At 45.4% G+C, this 20,658-nt stretch overlaps 1 protein-coding gene across 3 annotated transcripts in view; it reads left to right on the top strand.

Moving 5' to 3' along the window:
- The window catches only part of LOC116969812 (probable palmitoyltransferase ZDHHC11), a 138,535-nt gene that overhangs the window by 72,418 nt on the left and 45,459 nt on the right, over positions 1 to 20,658 (top strand). For 2 of the 3 annotated variants that reach the window (XM_033016602.1, XM_033016595.1), the window contains exon 2: positions 17,442 to 17,663. In XM_033016602.1, the coding sequence (XP_032872493.1) occupies positions 17,442 to 17,663 (222 nt within the window). Of the gene's footprint in view, positions 1 to 15,213; positions 15,305 to 17,441; positions 17,664 to 20,658 lie in introns of those variants that run through there. The other variant, XM_033016608.1, reaches the window with a different exon arrangement.

Here is a 20,658-nt window from a genome sequence, read left to right as displayed (position 1 = left end):
AGTTGGAGTTAAGGTGAATGATCCCTGTGTGGTTTTGTTTCAATTGTGGGAGTTTCCCTTTGCATTTGCAATGTCACCATAATTGGCCTTAAGGCACCACCTTGCTCATGACCACTATATATTGTGTACTCACAATCCAAGAACTACTGTGTTCTTCCAATTCTGCCCCATTCTCACACCTTCCCCCTCCCCGTCCCCATCCCCCGTCCCGTGTCTCATAATTGCCGCTCCTATAATCAACCGATAAGCCTCTGAGTTCTGTAATTTATTTATTTGAGATGACCACATCTTGAAGGCTGCTCTTGCTTCATAGTCAGAAGCCTACGATCAAGATCTATTGCAGAAACCTGAACAATGAAGCTGGCACAAACACTGCGTTACTGAGGGAGGTGCTGCACTGTTTGCAAATGCATTTCTGAATAAGGCGAGAACAAGACAAGATGGATATAAAAGATTTCATGGGAATAATTTGCTGAGGCAAACGGATGACCTGGGCAATAATCAACTTCACTGTAATAAGTTACTGGGCCAGGGTTATTTTCATTGATTGAGGTTCATGTAGAGTTGCAACCACATGTTTTGCATTGTGACAACTATTACTCAAATGAGGAAAGTTAGTTAGTTATGTACTTTTGGAACCAAGATCAAATGTAGGCACTATATAAATAGCTTCTACCCTCTAGAGCCTACATTGGCTCGACCTTTCATAAGAGCTAGATAGACACAAAATACTGTAGTAAATCAGCAGGTCAGGGAGCATCTCTGGAGAAAAGGAATAGGTAACGTCTCGGGTCGAGACCCTTCATCAGACCTGATTGATGAAAGGTCTTTGATTGGAGTTGTTGGTGTCGTTCACATAACTTTAAAACATTAACTGGCTGTTAATTTTACAGATATTTATTAGAAACATAGAAACATAGAAAATAGGTGCAGGAGGAGGCCATTCGGCCCTTCGAGCGAGCACCGCCATTCATTGTGATCATGGCTGATCGTCCCCTATCAATAACCCGTGCCTGCCTTCTCCCCATATCCCTTGACTCCACTAGCCCCTAAAGCTCTATCTAACTCTCTCTTAAATCCATCCAGTGACTTGGCCTCCACTGCCCTCTGTGGCAGGAAATTCCATAAATTCACAACTCTCTGGGTGAAAAAGTATTTTTTTCATCTCAGTCTAAAATGGCCTCCCCTTTATTCTAAGACTGTGGCCCCTGGTTCTGGACTCGCCCAACACTGGGAAAACATTTCCTGCATCTAGCTTGTCCAGTCCTTTTATAATTTTATATGTTTCTATAAGATCACCCCTCATCCTTCTAAACTCCAGTGAATACAAGCCTAGTGTTTTAAATCTTTCCGCATATGACAGTCCCGCCATCCCAGGGATCAATCTCGTGAACCTACGCTGCACTGCTTCAATCACAAGGATGTCCTTCCTCAAATTAGTGATGTTCATATGAGGTGTTCTTATTGTTGCAGTTGAATCTTTGACAAATACAGCACAAACTAGGTCTTCAGCCCGAGTCTACACTGGTCATTAACCAAACTGAAGTTTATCCCATTTCATTCTCCACACATTATCTTGATCTTCCCCAGATTCTACAACTCTCCCACACACTCAGAGAGTTGTAGAGTCATCGAGTCTTACAGCATGGAAACGGGCTCTTCGGTCCATCTTGTCCACACCAGCCAACATGAGCAATCTACACTAGTTTCTACAATCTACTCGCCTGCCTGCATTTGGACCATATCCCTCTAAACCTGCCCGATTTTTCTACCTGTCTAAATGTTTCTTAAACGTTGCGATAGTAAAACGGCAATTTAAGTGGCCAATTACCCTAGCAACCATAAAAATAGGTGCATGAGGTGGCCATTCGGCCCTTTGAGCCAGCACCGCCATTCATTGTGATCATGGCTGATCATCCCCAATCAATAAATAGTATTGAACCCACACATCTTTGGCGACCGCGGCAAGGGCTCGCCCGCTCCTCGATGAAAAGTCCACGCTGCGCCCGCTGCTGAAACTCCGCGCCCGACTCCGGGAAAGGCTGCTGCAATCCAATGGTGTTAGGCCGCGAGGGAGGCGACATTGAAAAAGTCGCCTCTCTGTGGAGGAGGCAACCGAAAGCGGTTAACCCCTTTTCCTCCCTCTCACCACCCCCCACACAAGACACAGAGACACTAAAACAAACATTTGGACACACTAATAAACCCCAAAAAAGCAGAAATAACTAACACACTGCTGGCAGGGCAGCCGTCTTGCAGCGCCCCCCACTGATCTCCAAGGAGAATGTTTCGATTCCATGCAGATGGCACCCGAGGTCAGAACTGAACCGGGGTCTCGGGTGCTGTGGGCTGTTAATAGCAGTGCGCTGTGTTGCCCTAGGGACAAATTCATAATCTGCAACCCCCAGGATTCTGCTTCTGATCAATCCATTACAACCTCATATCTGGCATGTTATTCTTCAAATTTGAGTTGTGATTTATTTGGCTTGTCTTCGTGTCTTTTGATCATGACACTTCACTCACAATAGCAACAAACTACCACAAACATTTTGTGACAGGCTTCTGACAATCTGCAGCTGTGAAGATCTAAGCTGGTTGATGTTAACACATACTACATTGGGAGGGAGACGGGAGGTGTTCCTGATGTGTGGAGAAACAGAATGTACTGATTGGCACCACATCAAGAACCATCAAACCCAACAAAGTGTCATTGCAAAATCAAAATATAGTCCCAACAATGCCAAATTAGAATGGAAATTGAATACTTTTGATTTGGGTTCAGTGTGAATCTAGGTTTCTTGGTTTCTTGGTCCTCCAAAATATTCCAAATGGAATTTAAACTGGAGGTGGTGGAGGGAGGGCTTAAGCCAGAAAGTGTTATTGGGAAGAAAGTGCTACTTTAAATTTAGTTGCATCTGGTTGGGTAACTATAGTTGGGTGGAGATTATTCCATGCTTTAATTGTGCGTGGGAAGAACGAATTGCTGTACACATCTGTCTTTGTAGCTGGGATCACAAATTGGATCGAATGCGCTCGTCTGCTCCTAATTGGTTTGGTTTGGTGTAGGTCTTGTAATCTATATCGAGCTGACCATTTAACATTTGAAGGTTAATAATAACAAAGGGAATAAGTGCTGAATTGAACTAATGCTTCAGAAATACAAATCAAATTCTGTTGAGTAATTAACCAGAATGTTAGTGCAATATGTTTGAACTATTAAGCAAATAAAAACAATTTGTGGAGTTCCTCCAGCTGTGTCTTTCTTCTCCAGATTCCAGCGTTTGCATTCTCTGGTGTCTCTATGGTTATAAATCTGTTGATGCTGATTCTTTAACTTTATGGGCATAATGTTTAACCCAAGTGGCTTCCTGTTTTGATGACAAATTTAAGGTTCATGCAACCATCTCCCTGCTACTTTCAGGTAGAAGGTACAGGAGCCTGAAGACTGCAACAACCAGGTTCAGGAATAGCTACTTCCCCACAGCCATCAGGCTATTAAACCTGGCTCGAACAAAACTCTGAATATTAATAACCCATTATGTGTTATTTGCACTTTGTCAGTTTATTTATTCATGTGTTTTGTAGTCAATGCCTACTATGTTCTGTTGTGCTGAAGCAAAGCAAGAATTTCATTGTCCTATCAGGGACACATGACAATAAACTCACTTGACTTGACGTACATAGCCTGTGCACAATTCTGTTTCTTATGGTTCAGAAGCAAAAGCAAGGACCATTTCAATGGTTTAGTTCAATGCTTCTTTATTATCACGTGTACCAAGATACAGTGAAATTCCTTTTTTACATACAGATCAGTAAGATTATTGCTACAATCACTATGAGTCCATAGGCAATAGTGGCCAGATTTTGGCACCATTTTAAGGTCCCTCCTGCAGCTGGCACCATGATCAGCTTGGCCCGCAAACCGTCCTCTCTCTCCTCGCCTGGCCACCTTCAGTCATCATGCCCCAGGGGCAACTCCTGCAGCCAACATTGAGAGCCGGGAGATAAGATCCCCGGTGCTTCTTTCCGACCCTTTATCCAGCGTCCGCCACCATTGTCGACACTCTCCATGCTTTTCCCCGGTACCCGGTGTCTGGCAGCAGGCAGGAGATGAGGCTCTTGTGATTTCCCTTGATCTGTTCTCCACATTTTGTTACCTGGCAGTACAAATGTCTCTCGGTGGATCAGTGTACAATGGCTTTTATATTTTTTGCTTCTGAACATTTAAAATATCTAAATACAAATGAGGTGTCATGGTGGGCAGCGGTAGAGTTGCTGCCTTACAGCGCTTGCAGTTTGATCCCGACTACGGGTGCTGTCTGTATGGCGTTTGTAAGTTCTCCCCGTGACCACGTGGGTTTTCTCAGAGATCTTTGGTTTCCTCTCACATTCCAAAGACGTACAGGTTTGTAAGTTAATTGACTTGGGTCTGTATACTTGGTATAAGTGTAAATTGTCCCTTGTGTGTGTAGGCTTGTGTTAATAGACAATAGGTGCAGGAGTAGGCCATTCGGCCTTCGAGCCATTTAATATGATCATGGCTGATCATCCACATTCAGTACCCCGTTCCTGCCTTCTCACCATATCCCCTGACTCCGCTATCATTGTGAGCTCTATCTAACTCTCACTTGAAAGCATCCAGAGAATGGGCCTCCACTGCCTTCCGAGGCAGAGAATTCCACAATTTCACAACTCTCTGGGTGAAAAAGATTTTTCCTCATCTCCGTTCTAAATGGTCTACCCATAATGTGCGGGGATCACTGGTCGGCACGGACGCGGTGGGCCGAAGGGCCTGTTTCCGGACTGTATCTCTAAACTAAATGACAAGATTTTGTTTAACATATGTTTCAGGATCTGGGCTTTGCTAACAAGGTCAGCATCTATTGCCTATCCTAGTTGCCCTTGAGCTGCTATCTTGAACTGCAAGAGTACCTTCTGGTGAAGGTGCCTACACAATACTGTAGGGGAGATAGCCATAGCAATGATAAATAGCAACAATATATTTGCAAGAAAAGATGGTAAAAGATGGATACGCTAGAGGCAGGAAACATGTTCCCATTGTTGGGGGAGTCCAGAACCAGGGGCCACAGTTTAAGAATAAGGGGTAAGCCATTTAGAACGGAGACGAGGAAACACTTTTTCTCACAGAGAGTTGTGAGTCTGTGGAATTCTCTACCTCAGATGGTGGTGGAGGCCGGTTCTCTGGATACTTTCAAGAGAGAGCTAGATAGGGCTCTTAAAGATAGCAGAGTCAGGGGATATGGGGGAGAAGACAGGAACGGGATACTGATTGGGGATGATCAGCCATGATCACATTGAATGGCGGTGCTGGCTCGAAGGGCCGAATGGTCTACTCCTGCACCTATTATCTATTGTCTATTGTAAGGGGAGCCTGCAGCCCTGGTTATCACATGCGCCTGCTTTTCATGTCCTCTTTAGGGTGGAGGCAGGGCCGGCCTTAGGATGTGCGGGGCCCAATTGGGAACAATTTTGGTGGGCCCCAGATTCCCAGCCAAGGTGTGTCAGCCCAGTTATTTAGTATACATTATGAAATTGTACACTGGGTGCTATGGATTATACACTGTGTGAATCTCTCCTGCTCCCTCCCATTTGACTGTCAGTAGCTCCGCTGGCTTCCAACCTTTACCCTAGCTGGAGACAGCGGCTGATTGGACGGGAGGAGACCTATTTGTTGATTCGATGGGTATTTTAAAGCAAGCTGGTTGGTGATTGGATGCAACCCCCTTAGAGACAGCGATTGATTGGCCGCCAAATAAAATTGTCAAATCTGTAACAAAAATCACTGGTCGGTGCGAACTAAGTGGACTATCTGGTTGTATCTCCAAACTAAACAGTATAACATGCAGGTACATTCATTTAAAATTAAATTCAGTGATTATTTCACATGATTTCTCACTGTGTAAAGCTCAATATCTGACCAATTTCTGTTTAACACGTTTGGTCTGCCGTGAACATTTTTCTCTCCCAAAACAGTTCATATCTAGCAAACCGATCAACGAACCAGACAGCAGTTGGACGCAGTCATAGAAACATAGAAACAAGGTGCAGGAGTAGGCCATTCGGCCCTTTGAGCTTGCACAGCCATTCAATATGATCATGGCTGATCATCCAACTCAGTATCCTGTACCTGCCTTCTCTCCATACCCCCTGATTCCTTTAGCCACAAGGGCCACATCTAACTCCCTCTTAAATATAGCCAATGAACTGGCCTCAACTACATTCTGTGGCAGAGAATTCCAGAGATTCACCACTCTCTGTGTAAAAAATGTTTTTCTCATCTCAGTCCTAAAAGATTTCCCCTTTATCCTTAAACTGTGACCCCTTGTTCTGGACTTCCCCAACATCGGGAACAATCTTCCTGCATCTAGCCTGTCCAACTCCTTAAGAATTTTGTAAGTTTCTATAAGATACCCCCTCAATCTACTAAATTTTAGCGAGTCAAGCCGAGCCTATCCAGTCTTTCTTCATATGAAAGTCCTGACATCCCAGGAATCAGTCTGGTGAACCTTCTCTGTACTCCCTCTATGGCAAGAATGTCCTTCCTCAGATTAGGAGCCCAAAACTGTACGCAGTACTCCAAGTGTGGTCTCACCAAGACCCTGTACAACTGCAGTAGAACCTCCCTGCTCCTATACTCAAATCCTTTTGCTATGAATGCTAACATACCATTCGCCTTCTTCACGGCCTGCTGCACCTGCATGCCTACTTTCAATGACTGGTGTTCCATGACACCCAGGTCTCGTTGCATCTCCCCCTTTTCCTAATCGGCCACCATTCAGATAATAGTCTACTTTCCTGTTTTTGCCACCAAAGTGGGTAACCTCACATTTATCCACATTATACTGCATCTGCCATGCATTTGCCCACTCACCCAGCCTATCCAAGTCACCTTGTAGCCTCCTAGGTTAGAGGGGTTTAAACGGTTTAGAGATGTTTAGAGGGCTTCAGATGGGTTCAGATGCGTTTAGAAGTGTTCAAAAGTGTTGTAAAGGGAAATAGGGGGGAATAGAGGGGGTTTAGAGGTGTTCAGAGGGTCCCAGAGGGTTTTAGAGACGTTATAAGCCCCCCGCGAGAAATTGTATTTCTCTGAAATTGAAGATAGACATAAAGCTGGAGTAACTCAGCAGGCCAGGCAGCGCAGCGACTCTGGAGAGAAGACCCTTCTTCAGACTGAATTGAACTCTCGTCGGTGAGAGTACTTGTGATTGTCTGAAGAAGGGTCTCGACCAGAAACGCAACCCTCTCCCCAGAGCCGCTGCCCGTCCCGCTGAGCCACCTTCATCTTCAGAGCCAAACAAAAAACACAGAGTGCTGGAGGAACTCAGCGGTGAAGGCGGCTGTCTCACCCGCTGGGTTTCTCCAGCATTTTTGTCTACCGCTAAACATCAATGATTCCGGGAATGCTGAGGCAACAGATTGAGAGAACTAGAGAGAGACGAGATGGGGAGCGGGAGAGAGAGCGTGAGAGAGAGAGGGAGGGAGGGAGAGAGCAAAACACAGAGAGACACAACGTGGGTCGGTAGGTGAATGACTAACCTGCACACCAGGAAGAAGCCCCTTCTCACGGTCCGGGACCCTCACTCATGATGGTGAGTTTAATGAAATTCTCAATGTGTCATCGATCTACATTCCTCAGTAAATGTAATTGTGTTTTCAACAAGTATTATTGACGGCGCGTGAATTTTATTCAAAGGAACACGGCGTCATTAATACTCATTCAAAACACAATTACATTTACTGAGGAATGTGGATGGATGCATTGATGACATTGTATAACTACTTGTTAACTACTTCATGTTAAGAAGTGCTAACAGTACTAGTTAACAAATTGTTTGTGTCTGATGGCCGTGCAGCGGTTGTTATACATGTTCGTTTAAAAAAAAAATCCGGATGGCAAATTAAAAAAAAATCTTTATTTAACAAAGAGAATTCGTATTTCCGTACGAAATACGGAACATTAATGCGGGGCCTCCATTAGGCGCGGGGCCCAATTGGGGGCAATCGGTCAAATCGGATTAAGGCCGGCCCTGGGTAGAGGTCATGGTTTTGGGAGATATAGTCAGAGTAGCTTGGGCAAGCAACTCCAATGCATTTTATGGATGGTATGTATTTCAGTCATAATGCACCTGTTGCGGAGGGAATCGATGCTCAGGATGTAGAATGGAATGCATAGTCGTGAATGTTGTCAACCTCCTCGTGTATTCTGGGCACTGCACTCCTGCAGGCAAGTGGAGAGTATTGCATCACATAACTGACTTGTGCTTTGTCGATGTTGGAAAGGGTTTCAGGGAAGTGGACACTAACCCACAGGATTCGCAGCCTCCGAGCTGATTTTGTTGCCACTGTATTTGTGTGACTGGTCCGATTGACTTTCTGATCAATGGCAACCGTAGGACAATGGCTTCTTGGCCGACCCATGACAGAGAGTTGGTAATAATTAAAGTTCATGGAGTTCTGGAGGTTGACACCCAAGGAGGTACGGTGGCGCAGTGGGAGAGTCGCAGCCTTGCAGTAGCAGAGGCACAGGTTCGATCCTGACTACGTGTGCTGCCTGTACTGAGTTTGTAATTTCTCCCTGTGACCGCATGGGTTTTAACCGGATGTTCCAACGTTCCAAAGACACACAGGATTGTAGGTTGTAGGGAGGAACTGCAGATGCTGGTTTACACCGAAGATGGACACAAAATGCTGGAGAAACTCAGCGGGACAGGCAGCATCTCTGGAGAGAAGGAATGGGTGATGTTTCAGGTCGAGACTGTCAGTCTGAGCTACAAGATATTTTTAAAAATATTTTTCAGGATCTGGGCAAATTCGTCACCCATTCCTTCTCTCCAGAGATGCTGCCTGTCCCGCTGAGTTTCTCCAGCATTTTGTGTCTACCTTCATGTTTGTTGGTTAATTGGCTTTGGTAAGTTGTAAAATTGTTCCTAGCGTGTGTAGATTGGGGTCTGGGGTGAATGCTGGTTGATGCGGACTCGGTGGGCTGAAGGGCCTGTTTCTGCACTGCACTGTATCACTAAAGGCACACCACACCAGTGGCTCTACTTCCTCAGGAGACTGAGGATATTCGGCATTTCTCGAGAAACTATTACAAAATACTGCAAATACGCCACAAGAAGTATGATGTCAGTAATATAGCTGGGACGATGCGTCCTTTGCTATATCGATTGTTCTCAGCTGGTTCTAAGGAAGTTATATAGAAGAATACATAGCAGCACTTAATTAAAACATTTATCATAGCAGCAGCAGATGTCAGCTATTTTACGCAATCAGACATCAGCTTATTTTATGTGTTCAAGAAGGAACTGCAGATGCTGGAAGATCGAAGGTACACAAAAATGCTGGAGAAACTCAGCGGGTGCAGCAGCATCTATGGAGCGAAGGAAATAGGCGACGTTTCGGGCCGAAACCCTTCTTCAGACTGATGGGGGGGAGAAGGAAGGAAAAAGCGAGGAGGAGGAGCCCGAGGGCGGGGGGATGGGAGGAGACAGCTCGAGGGTTAAGGGAGGGGAGGAGACAGCAAGGGCTAGCATTCCCAATCCAATTCCCCTCCTATTCCCAATCCGACCTCTCTGTCCTGGGTCTCCTCCATTGCCAGAGTGAGCAACACCAGAAATTGGAGGAACAGCACCTCATATTCCGCCTGGGTTGCTTGCGTCCGGATGGCATGAACGTTGAATTCTCCCAGTTTTGCTAGCCCTTGCTGTCTCCTCCCCTTCCTTAACCCTCGAGCTGTCTCCTCCCATCCCCCCACCCTCGGGCTCCTCCTCCTCCCTTTTTTCATTCCTTCTCCCCCCCATCAGTCTGAAGAAGGGTTTCGGCCCAAAACGTCGCCTATTTCCTTCGCTCCATAGATGCTGCTGCACCCGCTGAGTTTCTCCAGCAATTTTGTGTACCTTCAGCTTATTTTACTTAGCCTCACGTGATTGTTAGCCATTTAGCAGCACAATTAAATAATTTACCTAGTAAACAATACACTAAACAAGTTACTTATTTTTACTTTTGCATCTTTGTATTCTTAATAAATCCATTTGTATCTTTGTACTCAACTTATAAATTGGTATATAACATTATAATATGGTATGTATCACCTTGGCTGTAGCTAGAATATATGAGTGGCTAAGTAGACATGGCTGGGAGATTAGAGTAACAGTTGGAATTTAAGGCTGGCAAATGAGGAAGAGATATGAGGGGAAATGTAAATTTTAATTAGACTGAAACAAGGTCGGAAGTTAATGGTGGTGAGACAGAGAATATTAGAATCAAAGATAAATTGATGCGAGAGTAGTACAGCATGCAAGATAAGGTAGAAAAGATATGGCTGTGAAACTGTAATAAAAAGCAGCCTGTTTCTGTAAATCGATGAGCAATCAGAGAACACCAATTAGAGGTGGTGTCATCTCTGAATGTTCCAGCCGATGTTTGCAAATAAAGGCTTTCGTCTTCTTGAAGAATTCTCTGTGTCTGTGCCATCTTATCCAACCCTGAGTCTCTTAACCACGTCAGTTCTTGATCTCACTCAGAGTGAATCACATTTAGCTGAAGGTTGGCTTCTATGATGATTAAATCTCAGGACGAAACCAAGATGTATAAATCGTATCTATGTGGCATTTCCAGCTTCAGCCTTTTCTTTAGCTGTCAGGTACAGAGTTATACCTTTGACGATTTGTGGATGCATGCCTCCAGATTCAGGGACAGTTTCTTCCCCGCTGTTATCAGGCTACTAAACCATCCTATCGCCAATTATACAGCAGTCATGACATAGAAACATAGAAAACATAGAAAATAGGTGCCGGAGTAGGCCATTCAGCCCTTCGAGCCTGCACCGCCATTCAATATGATCATGGCTGATCATCCAACTCGGTATCCCATCCCTGCCTTCTCTCCATACCCCCTGATCACTTTAGCCACAAGGGCCACATCTAACTCCCTCTTAATATAGCCAATGAACTGGCCTCAACTACCTTCTGTGGCAGAGAATTCCACAGATTCTCCACTCTCTGTGTGAAAAATGTTTTTCTCATCTCGGTCCTAAAATACTTCCCTCTTATCCTTAAATTGTGACCCCTAGTTCTGGACTTCCCCAACATCGGGAATAATCTTCCTGCATCTAGCCTGTCCAACCCCTTAAGAATTTTGTAAGTTTCTATAAGATCCCCCCTCAATCTTCTAAATTCTAGCGTGTACAAGCCGAGTCTTCCTTCATATGGAAGTCCTACCATCTACCTCATTGGAGACCCTTGGACTATCTTTAATCAGACTTTACTGGATTTATTTTGCACCAAACGTTGTTCCCTTTGTCCTGTATCGGTTTACTGTGGAAGGCTTGATTGTAATCATGTATAGTCTTTTTGCTGACTGGATAGCACGCAACAAAAAGCTTTAGACTGTACCTCGGTACACGTGACAATAACATACTAAACTAAAAGGGATATTATTTGAACCTCCTACTCCCATTATCAGTTCAATTGTCCATCATTTGTGACTAGATGTGGTGGAACAGCAGTACTTCAGTGAGATCTGAAGTTTTGTCCTTTGCATACTTTTTTTTCCACTGAGGATGCACATAGTCCTGTATTTTGCAGTTACATGTGAAAGGCATGCCCTTATTTTTAAGTCTGCTTGCTTCTGCTTCTGGCATACTCCTCTGTATTTTGGAGTGTAAAATAAATTGCCTTTTTGTTACAATTAGTGCACTTTTTAGAGTGATGTCTGGAACCTGAGGCCAAAGTACCAAACTTGTTCCCCGATTATGTTCCTTAAAAATATTTTTAAGGAACATAATCGGAAATATAGTTTGTTTGGTAACTATTTTATTTCTGAGTTATGGGCCAAAGATTCAAGCCCTATTTTGGGTGATCTGAACACAATCCATACTGACATTGCAGTGCATCATCTCACTGTCTTTCAGATAAGATATTCAACCATCTTGCCTGCAGTAGATGTAAAGTCTACTGTGGCCATTTATGTAGACGAGGAGTTATCAAATTCCCTGGCCATTAATTAATTCGTTTTTTCAAAATCTCTGTAACAGATTATTTGTTCATTATACTACTGTGGTTTTGTAGTATTTGTGCTCTATGCAAATTGTTTGATGTTTCCTGTTTTGTAAAGGTGACAGCTGTAATTTGGTTTGAGATTGCTGGTACTGAGGTTCTGGTAAGTTCAACATGCAATGCCAGTTACTGGGCACAGGAGTGTTTATACTAACTCAAACAGCAAGAAACCTTCTACACATGGCGCTTAATATCAGCTAGGCATGTGATGTGACTATGTCTGACCACATGACCTATTTGAGCCAAATTTTGTGCCTTCCACCACAGTGATGAATGCTGTGGTGGATGTTTGTGTTACAGTTTTATTGTGGTTGTGTGTTCTTTATTATTGTATCGCTGCAGACAACCCAAATTTCCACCAGCCTGGCTGTGTGGCAATAAATTATATCTAATATCTAATTATACCTAATATAGAAATCATTCTCACTGCCATACCTCTTTGTAGAAGGTAAGTGTATGTTTCATATTGATGGCAGCACAGTGGCGTTGCGATAGAGCTGCTGCCTTACAGCGGCAGATACCCAGGTTCGACCCTGACTACAGGTGGTGTCTGTACGGAGTTCGTACATTCTCCCTGTGACCGAGTGAGTTTTCTCTGGGTGCACCAGTTTCCTCCCAAATTCCAAAGATGTGCAGGTTTGTAGGTTAATTGGCCTCTGTAAATTGCTTCTAGTGTGTAGGATAGGACTAGCGTATGAATGCTTGTTGGATGGTGCCGACTCAGTGGGCCGAGGGGCCTGTTTCCATTGCTGTATCCCCACAATTTATTAAATGATTACATATATATGTGTGTGTGTGTGTGTGTGTGTGTGTGTGTGTGTGTGTGTGTGTGTGTGTGTGTGTGTGTGTGTGTGTATACACACACACACACACACACACACACACACACACACACACACACACACACACACACACACACACATATTTCCCGCCACTATGATTAAACTGACTAGTTGCTGTTCACAAGTTATAGGAGTAGAATTTGGCCATTCAGCCCATCAAGTCTACACCACCATTCAATCATGGCTGATCTCTGCCTCCTAATGCCATTTTCCTGCCTTCTTCTCATAGCCCTTGACACCTGTTCTAATCAAGAATGTGTCTATCTCTGAGCGCATCTTTTCTTTTTTTGAAAACAAGAAAGTAACAATTGCTGCTCTCAATCCTCTGGCAACACCAGAAATATTTAATGCTCTCTCCTTCCTCTATGTTGAGTTGTATTAGTACCGCCACCATATCACATGGCCTTCCGCGCCTCCAGTTCACCAGTATTATTTACTGTACTCTGCACGTTCACATACATGCTCAGGAAACCACATTTAGTTTCCACTTTCACTGACCCCTGTAAAATCCTTATGCTGACTTATCTGGTATGAACTCTCTTCCCCATTTCTCTTTGCAGGTTTGCATTTCATTTGGTCCCATAGTTTTTCCTTACACTGACCCTATTTGCTGGTGCACCTGTAAGCTTGCAGACTTCTCAAGGAGGTCCCTCCTCACACCCAGTACACCTGGGTATTGTTGTCCCTGTTACTGCCCTGCACTGTGACATAGCTAATAGGGCTGCTGCATCAACGTTCTACTAATCTAGATTCAAACCTGACCTTGGGTATTGTTTATGTGTGCATGTATTTATTTACATGTTCTCTCAGTGAGTACCTGGGTTTCCTCCATATGTTCTGATACGTTAGCTGTTAGGTTAGCTGGGGACAATAGACAACAGGTGCAGGAGTAGGCCATTCGGCCCTTCGAGTCAGCACCACCATTCAATGTGATCATGGCTGATCATCCCCAATCAGTACCCCGTTCCTGCCTTCTCCCCATATCCCCTGACTCTGCTATTTTTAAGAGCCCTATCTAGCTCTCTCTTGAAAGCATCCAGAGAACCTGCCTCCACCGCCCTCTGAGGCAGAGAATTCCACAGACTCACCACTCTCTGTGAGAAAAAGTCTTTCCTCGTCTCCATTCTAAATGGCTTACTCCTTATTCTTAAACTGTGGCCCCTGGTTCTGGACTCCCCCAACATCGGGAACATGTTTCCTGCCTCTAGCGTGTCCAAGCCCTTAACAATCTTGTGGGAACATAGTGGGAATGAATAAGATTAATGTAAATGAGTGCTTGATAGTGGTGCACTGAGCAGAGGGACCTGTCTCTTTGCTCGATGTGTAGGAAAGAACTGCCGATGCTGGTTTAAATCGAAGATAGACACAAAATGCTGGAGTAACTCAGCGGGCCAGGCAGCATCTCTGGAGAAAAGGAATGGGTAACCCATTACTTCTCCCCAGAAATACTGCATGTCCCGCTGAGTTACTCCAGCATTTTGTGTCCATCCTTGCTCTATCAATAATAGATTCTATTACCTTTTTTTCCTTCAGGTTCGCTCCCCACCCCACTACCAAAGTAACCGAAACCTACCCATGCAATAACAATAAACTTCCTCACAAAGACACTAGCCCATTTCTGTTCAGGTACAACCTGTATGACTATCGGTGGTCCTATCCCCCTCCACTAGAAATGGTCTAAATCATAGTTTAGTTTAGAGATACAACGTGGAAACAAGCGATTCAGCCCATCAAGTCTGTGCCGACCAATGATCCCCGCACACTTACTCTATCCTACACACACACACGCACTAGGGACAATTTACAATTATACCAAGCCAATTAGCATACAAACCTGTGCGTCTTTGGAGCATGGGAGTAAACCAGAGATCCCGGATAAAACTCATGCAGGTCACCGGGTGAACGTACAAACTCCATACAGACAAGCACCCGTACTCAGGATTGAACCCGGGACTCTGGTGCTGTAAGGCAGCAACTCTATCACTGCGCCACCGTGCCGCCACCAGTCCTCAGGAGTGTTAAGGGCCTGTCCCACCAGCATGCGATTGCATGCGTCTAGCGCGACCAAACGTGGTCGCTTGAGGCGTACGGCTGCTCGGGGCCGGTCCCACTTCGAACCGCGAAGGCGTATGGAGTTGTGCGGGGCAAGTCCCGGCATCGCGCGGGGCTCCGAAAATCCTGCACTATCCGAAAATTCCGCGCACCAACGGCCTGTCGGTCCGCAGGCGCATTGAGGGCGTACGAATAGTTGTCTACGTCTTCAGCGGTCCCTTGGAATTAAGGATGTTCCCTCGGGAGGCCATTGTGAGAACCATGTGTATGATGTCAGATGCGGGTGGAGATGGTTGATGCGACAGGCCAGTGGGTCATTTGTGAGGTGATAAGGTTCTACCACTGTTTTATCAAATTCTTGATTAGAGCGGGTGTCAAGGGTTATGGGAGAAGGCAGGAAAATGAGATCAGCCATGATTGAATGGCGGAGTGGACTCGATGGGCCGAATGGTCTAATTCTACTCCGATAACATGTGAACATGAACTCTATAGTGGACTTTTGTATGTTTCTGATGCCTGGACGTTTCTGATGATGTTTGTTGAAGCTATCTCAACTACTGCGACGTTGAGCAATTGAGGGCCGTGGATGATGTCGGCAGGAAAGTTGCATTCCTGCCACGAGGCTTTGAGAACATTCATAAGTTGCAGTAGCAGAAATAGGCCATTTCTGTCCATCATGTCGACTCCACCATCCTATCATGGCTGATCTATCTTTCCCACTCAACCCCATTCTCCAGCCTTCTCCCCATAACCCCTGACACCTTTAACAACATCCTTGAATCTCTCCCTCAATCTGCCTGGTGATCTCTTCCTGTGACAGATTTGTTTAGAGAGCTGTGAATATCGGATGCCAGGCACGTGAGCCTCGAGTCTGTCCAATGGACATTTAATTAGGGCATCAAAGCTGGTGGTATGCGCCTGGGAAAATATGCGAACATAGGTTTACTTATTCTTCCAGTGGAATTTGCACAGACAACATTGGTGGCATATTTCATTGAGGAGTATACTGAAAGACCGTCTTGCACCTAAAAAATAACAAGCCCAGGATAGCAGATGGTATCCCTACTTGTTTAAAAAGGAAATGCAGATGCTGGAAAATCGAAGGTAGACAAAAATGCTGGAGAAACTCAGCGGGTGCAGCAGCATCTATGGAGCGAAGGAAATATGCAACGTTTCGGGCCGAAACTCTTCTTCAGACTGATGGAGGGTGGGGGGGGGGGGAGGAAAAAGGAAGAGGAGGAGCCCGAGGGCTGAGGTGAGACCAACCGCAGGCTTGGCGATCGTTTCGCCGAACACCTCCGCTCGGTCCGCCTTAACCAACCTGACCTCCCGGTGGCTCAGCACTTCAACTCCCCCTCCCATTCCGAATCCGACCTCTCTGTCCTGGGCCTCCTCCATGGCCAGAGTGAGCACCACCGGAAACTGGAGGAACAGCACCTCATATTCCGCTTGGGGAGTCTGCACCCTAGCGGCATAAACATTGAATACTCCAATTTCCGGTAGCCCTTGCTGTCTCCTCCCCTTCTCAGCTTTCCCTCAGCCCTCGGGCTCCTCCTCTTCCTTTTTCTTTTCTTCTCAGTCTGAAGAAGGGTTTCGGCCCGAAACGTTGCCTATTTCCTTCGCTCCATAGATGCTGCTGCACCCGCTGAGTTTCTCCAGCATTTTTGTCTACCCTGGTATCCCTACTTGAATGCTTAGGGTGGGGAACTTCAACCATATACAATACTTTGTGTATACAATATTCATAGGAGTCTGCAGCGTGGGTGGAGACTGTGGGCCAGGAGCTGAGGCTGGAACCCGGGTGGGGCGACCATTCCGGGGCTGCCGGTGGGCGGTGGAGCGACAAGGGTCGGCGCGGAAAACCCACACAGTCACAGGGGGAACGTACAAGAGAAGTACCACTGTTTATCAAATTCTGTTTATCTTTTATCAACCAGGCTGATTCCTGGGATGTCAGGACTTTCATATGAAGAAAGACTGGATAGACTCGGCTTGTACTCGTTAAAATTTAGAAGATTGAGGGGGGATCTTATAGAAACGCACAAAATTCTTAAGGGGTTGGGCAGGCTAGAGGCAGGAAGATTGTTCCCGTTGTTGGGGAAGTCCAGAACAAGGGGTCACAGTTTAAGGATAAGGGGGAAATCATTTAGGACCGAGATGAGGAAAACATTTTTCACACAGAGAGTGGTGAATCTCTGGAATTCTCTGCCACAGAAGGTAGTTGAGGCCAGTTCACTGGCTATATTTAAGAGGGAGTTAGATGTGGCCCTTGTGGCTAAAGGGATCAGGGGGTATGGAGAGAAGGCAGGTACAGGATACTGAGTTGGATGATCAGCCATGATCATATTGAATGGCGGTGCAGGCTCGAAGGGCCGAATGGCCTACTCCTGCACCTATTTTCTATGTTTCTATGTTAAGTAGAGGTGGGGCAAAACTAATTGGTTTTATTTTATTTTTTTCCTTTCCTCAGATGAATTGTTATGATCGGAGATTACGCAAAACTGGACCTGAACGGGAGAACAGCAGGAATGATCTAGTTACACCTCCAGCACGTTCACGAGTCAACGGTTGGACCTTACCTCTCCATTCCTTCCAGTTAATTGCCTGGGTGCTCTATATCTACCTGGCAATTGTTGCCTTTGGAATTTACATACCAATGTTGCCATATGCATGGAAGTACGTTGGTTATGCTGTATCCTTTACAGAATAGTTGTTTGTTAGCTCCGTTCGAAAATTTATTGACATCCGCTCCAGGTAAGGATAACAATTTCAATTGTTTTAGAAAAAAGGACACAAAGTGCTGGAGTAACTTGGTGGGGCCAAGCAACATGTGGTGGCACAGTGGTGCTGCCTTACAGCACCAGAGAACTGGGGGCGATCCTGACTACAGGGTGCTGTCTGTACGGAATTTGTATCTTCTCCCCGTGACCGCGTGGGATTTCTCCGGGTGCTCCAGTTTCCTCCCACGCTCCAAAGACGTGCAGGTTAGTAGGTTAATTGGCTTCGGGAAAAAATGTGATTCTCTTAGAATAAAGGGGAGGTCATTTAAGACTGAGGTGAGAAAAAATGTTTTCACCCAGAGAGTTGTGAATTTATGGAATTCCCTGCCATAGAGGGCTGTGGAGGCCAGGTCACTGGATGGATTTAAGAGAGAGTTTGATAGAGCTCTAGGGGCTAGTCGAGTCAAGGGATATGGGGAGAAGGCAGGCATGGGTTATTGATTGGGGACGATCAGCCATGATCACAATGAATAAAGCACACGGCATTGGGGGTTCAGTATTGATGTGGATAGAGAACTGGCTGGCAAACAGGAAGCAAAGAGTAGGAGTAAACGGGTCCTTTTCACAATGGCAGGCAGTGACTAGTGGGGTACCACAAGGCTCAGTGCTGGGACCCCAGCTATTTACAATATATATTAATGATCTGGATGAGGGAATTGAAGGCAATGTCTCCAAGTTTGCAGATGACACTGAGCTGGGGGGCAGTGTTAGCTGTGAGGAGGATGCTAGGAGACTGCAAGGTGACTTGGATAGGCTGGGTGAGTGGGCAAATGTTTGGCAGATGCAGTATAATGTGGATAAATGTGAGGTTATCCATTTTGGTGGCAAAAACAGGAAAGCAGACTATTATCTAAATGGTGGCCGACTAGGAAAAGGGGAGATGCAGCGAGACCTGGGTGTCATGGTACACCAGTCATTGAAAGTAGGCATGCAGGTGCAGCAGGCAGTGAAGAAAGCGAATGGTATGTTAGCTTTCATAGCAAAAGGATTTGAGTATAGGAGCAGGGAGGTTCTACTGCAGTTGTACAGGGTCTTGGTGAGACCACACCTGGGGAGTATTGCGTACAGTTTTGGTCACCAAATCTGAGGAAGGACATTATTGCCATAGAGGGAGTGCAGAGAAGGTTCACCAGACTGATTCCTGGGATGTCAGGATTGTCTTATGAAGAAAGACTGGATAGACTTGGTTTATACTCTCTAGAATTTAGGAGATTGAGAGGGGATCTTATAGAAACTTATAAAATTCTTAAGGGGTTGGACAGGCTAGATGCAGGAAGATTGCTCCCGATGTTGGGGAAGTCCAGGACAAGGGGTCACAGCTTAAGGATAAGGGGGAAATCCTTTAAAACCGAGATGAGAAGAACTTTTTTCACACAGAGAGTGGTGAATTTCTGGAACTCTCTGCCACAGAGGGTAGTCGAGGCCAGTTCATTGGCTATATTTAAGAGGGAGTTAGATGTGGCCCTTGTGGCTAAAGGGATCAGGGGGTATGGAGAGAAGGCAGGTACGGGATACTGAGTTGGATGATCAGCCATGATCATATCTTGCGTATGGCGTGCACAGCCTAAAGTTGTAGGACAACTTGTTCTATTTGATCTTACTTGATTGTGCGCACCAGGTTGATTGCATTCGTTGAAACAGGGCGGACCAAGTGAAGGTTGCAATCTCCCACCCCACGTTACGGGTTGAGACCCTTCTTCAGACTGAGTAAAATTGGTAGCAAAACCTGTTCATTTGTCAGTTAGATACAGTGGTACAGTGTGGAAACCGGCCCTTCAGCCCTACTTGCCCACACTGGCCAACATGTTCCATCTACACTTGTCCCACCTGCCTGGGATGGCAGGACTTTCATATGAAGAAAGACTGGATAGACTCGGCTTGTACTCGCTAGAATTTAGAAGATTGAGGGGGGATCTTATAGAAACTTACAAAATTCTTAAGGGGTTGGACAGGCTAGATGCAGGAAGATTGTTCCCGATGTTGGGGAAGTCCAGAACAAGGGGTCACAGTTTAAGGATAAGAGGGAAATCTTTTAGGACCGAGATGATAAAAACATTTTTCACGCAGTGGTGAATCTCTGGAATTCTCTGCCACAGAAGGTAGTCGAGGCCAGTTCATTGGCTATATCTAAGAGGGAGTTAGATGTGGCCCTTGTGGCTAAAGGGATCAGGGGGTATGGAGAGAAGGCAGGTACAGGATACTGAGTTGGATGATCAGCCATGATCATATTGAATGGCGGTGCAGGCTCGAAGGGCCAAATGGCCTACTCCTGCACCTATTTTCTATGTTTCTCTGCCCACATTTGGACCATATCCCTCCAAACCTGTCTTATTCATGTACCTATCTAACTGTTTCTTAAATGTTGGGATAGTCCCTGCCTCAGCCATCTCCTCTGGCAGCTTGTTCCATACACTCACCACCCTATGTGTGGAAAAAGTTATCCCTCAGATTCCTGTTAAATCTTTTCCCCTTCACCTTGAACCTAGTTTACGTCCTCTGCTCCTTGCTTCACCTAAGGGCAAGAGAGAGTGAAATGGTTGAAGTGAAAAGGTTGTGCCTTTTAAGCATGAGCATGTTGGGCATCTCTTGATGGGGCTGGCAAGGTGGTGGGTGGTGAGTGTTGGGTGATGCCCGCCATATGTTGGTGGCACCACCACAGAGTGGACCTTGTCATATAACTGATGAGTTCACGAAATGTAGTCCACAAATATGAGACTTGTCTTAGCAGAAAAACCAGAGCAATTTTCGAAGACATGGACATCATTCATTGATTTATTACAAGGATAGTATGGTGTAACACACTTTGGAATTAAATCGAATTACGGGTTGGGTGATGGGTGGGGAGAGATATGAAGCAGGTATATCATCACTTTTTGTTTTTCTTCCTGTTTTTGTCTTTTTATTTCT

Source organism: Amblyraja radiata, chromosome 2, assembly GCF_010909765.2.
Source record: "Amblyraja radiata isolate CabotCenter1 chromosome 2, sAmbRad1.1.pri, whole genome shotgun sequence".
Classification (NCBI taxonomy): Eukaryota; Metazoa; Chordata; class Chondrichthyes; order Rajiformes; family Rajidae; genus Amblyraja; species Amblyraja radiata.
The sequence above is the reverse complement of the archived record's forward strand: the minus strand, read 5'-3'. Positions and strand labels throughout refer to the sequence as shown.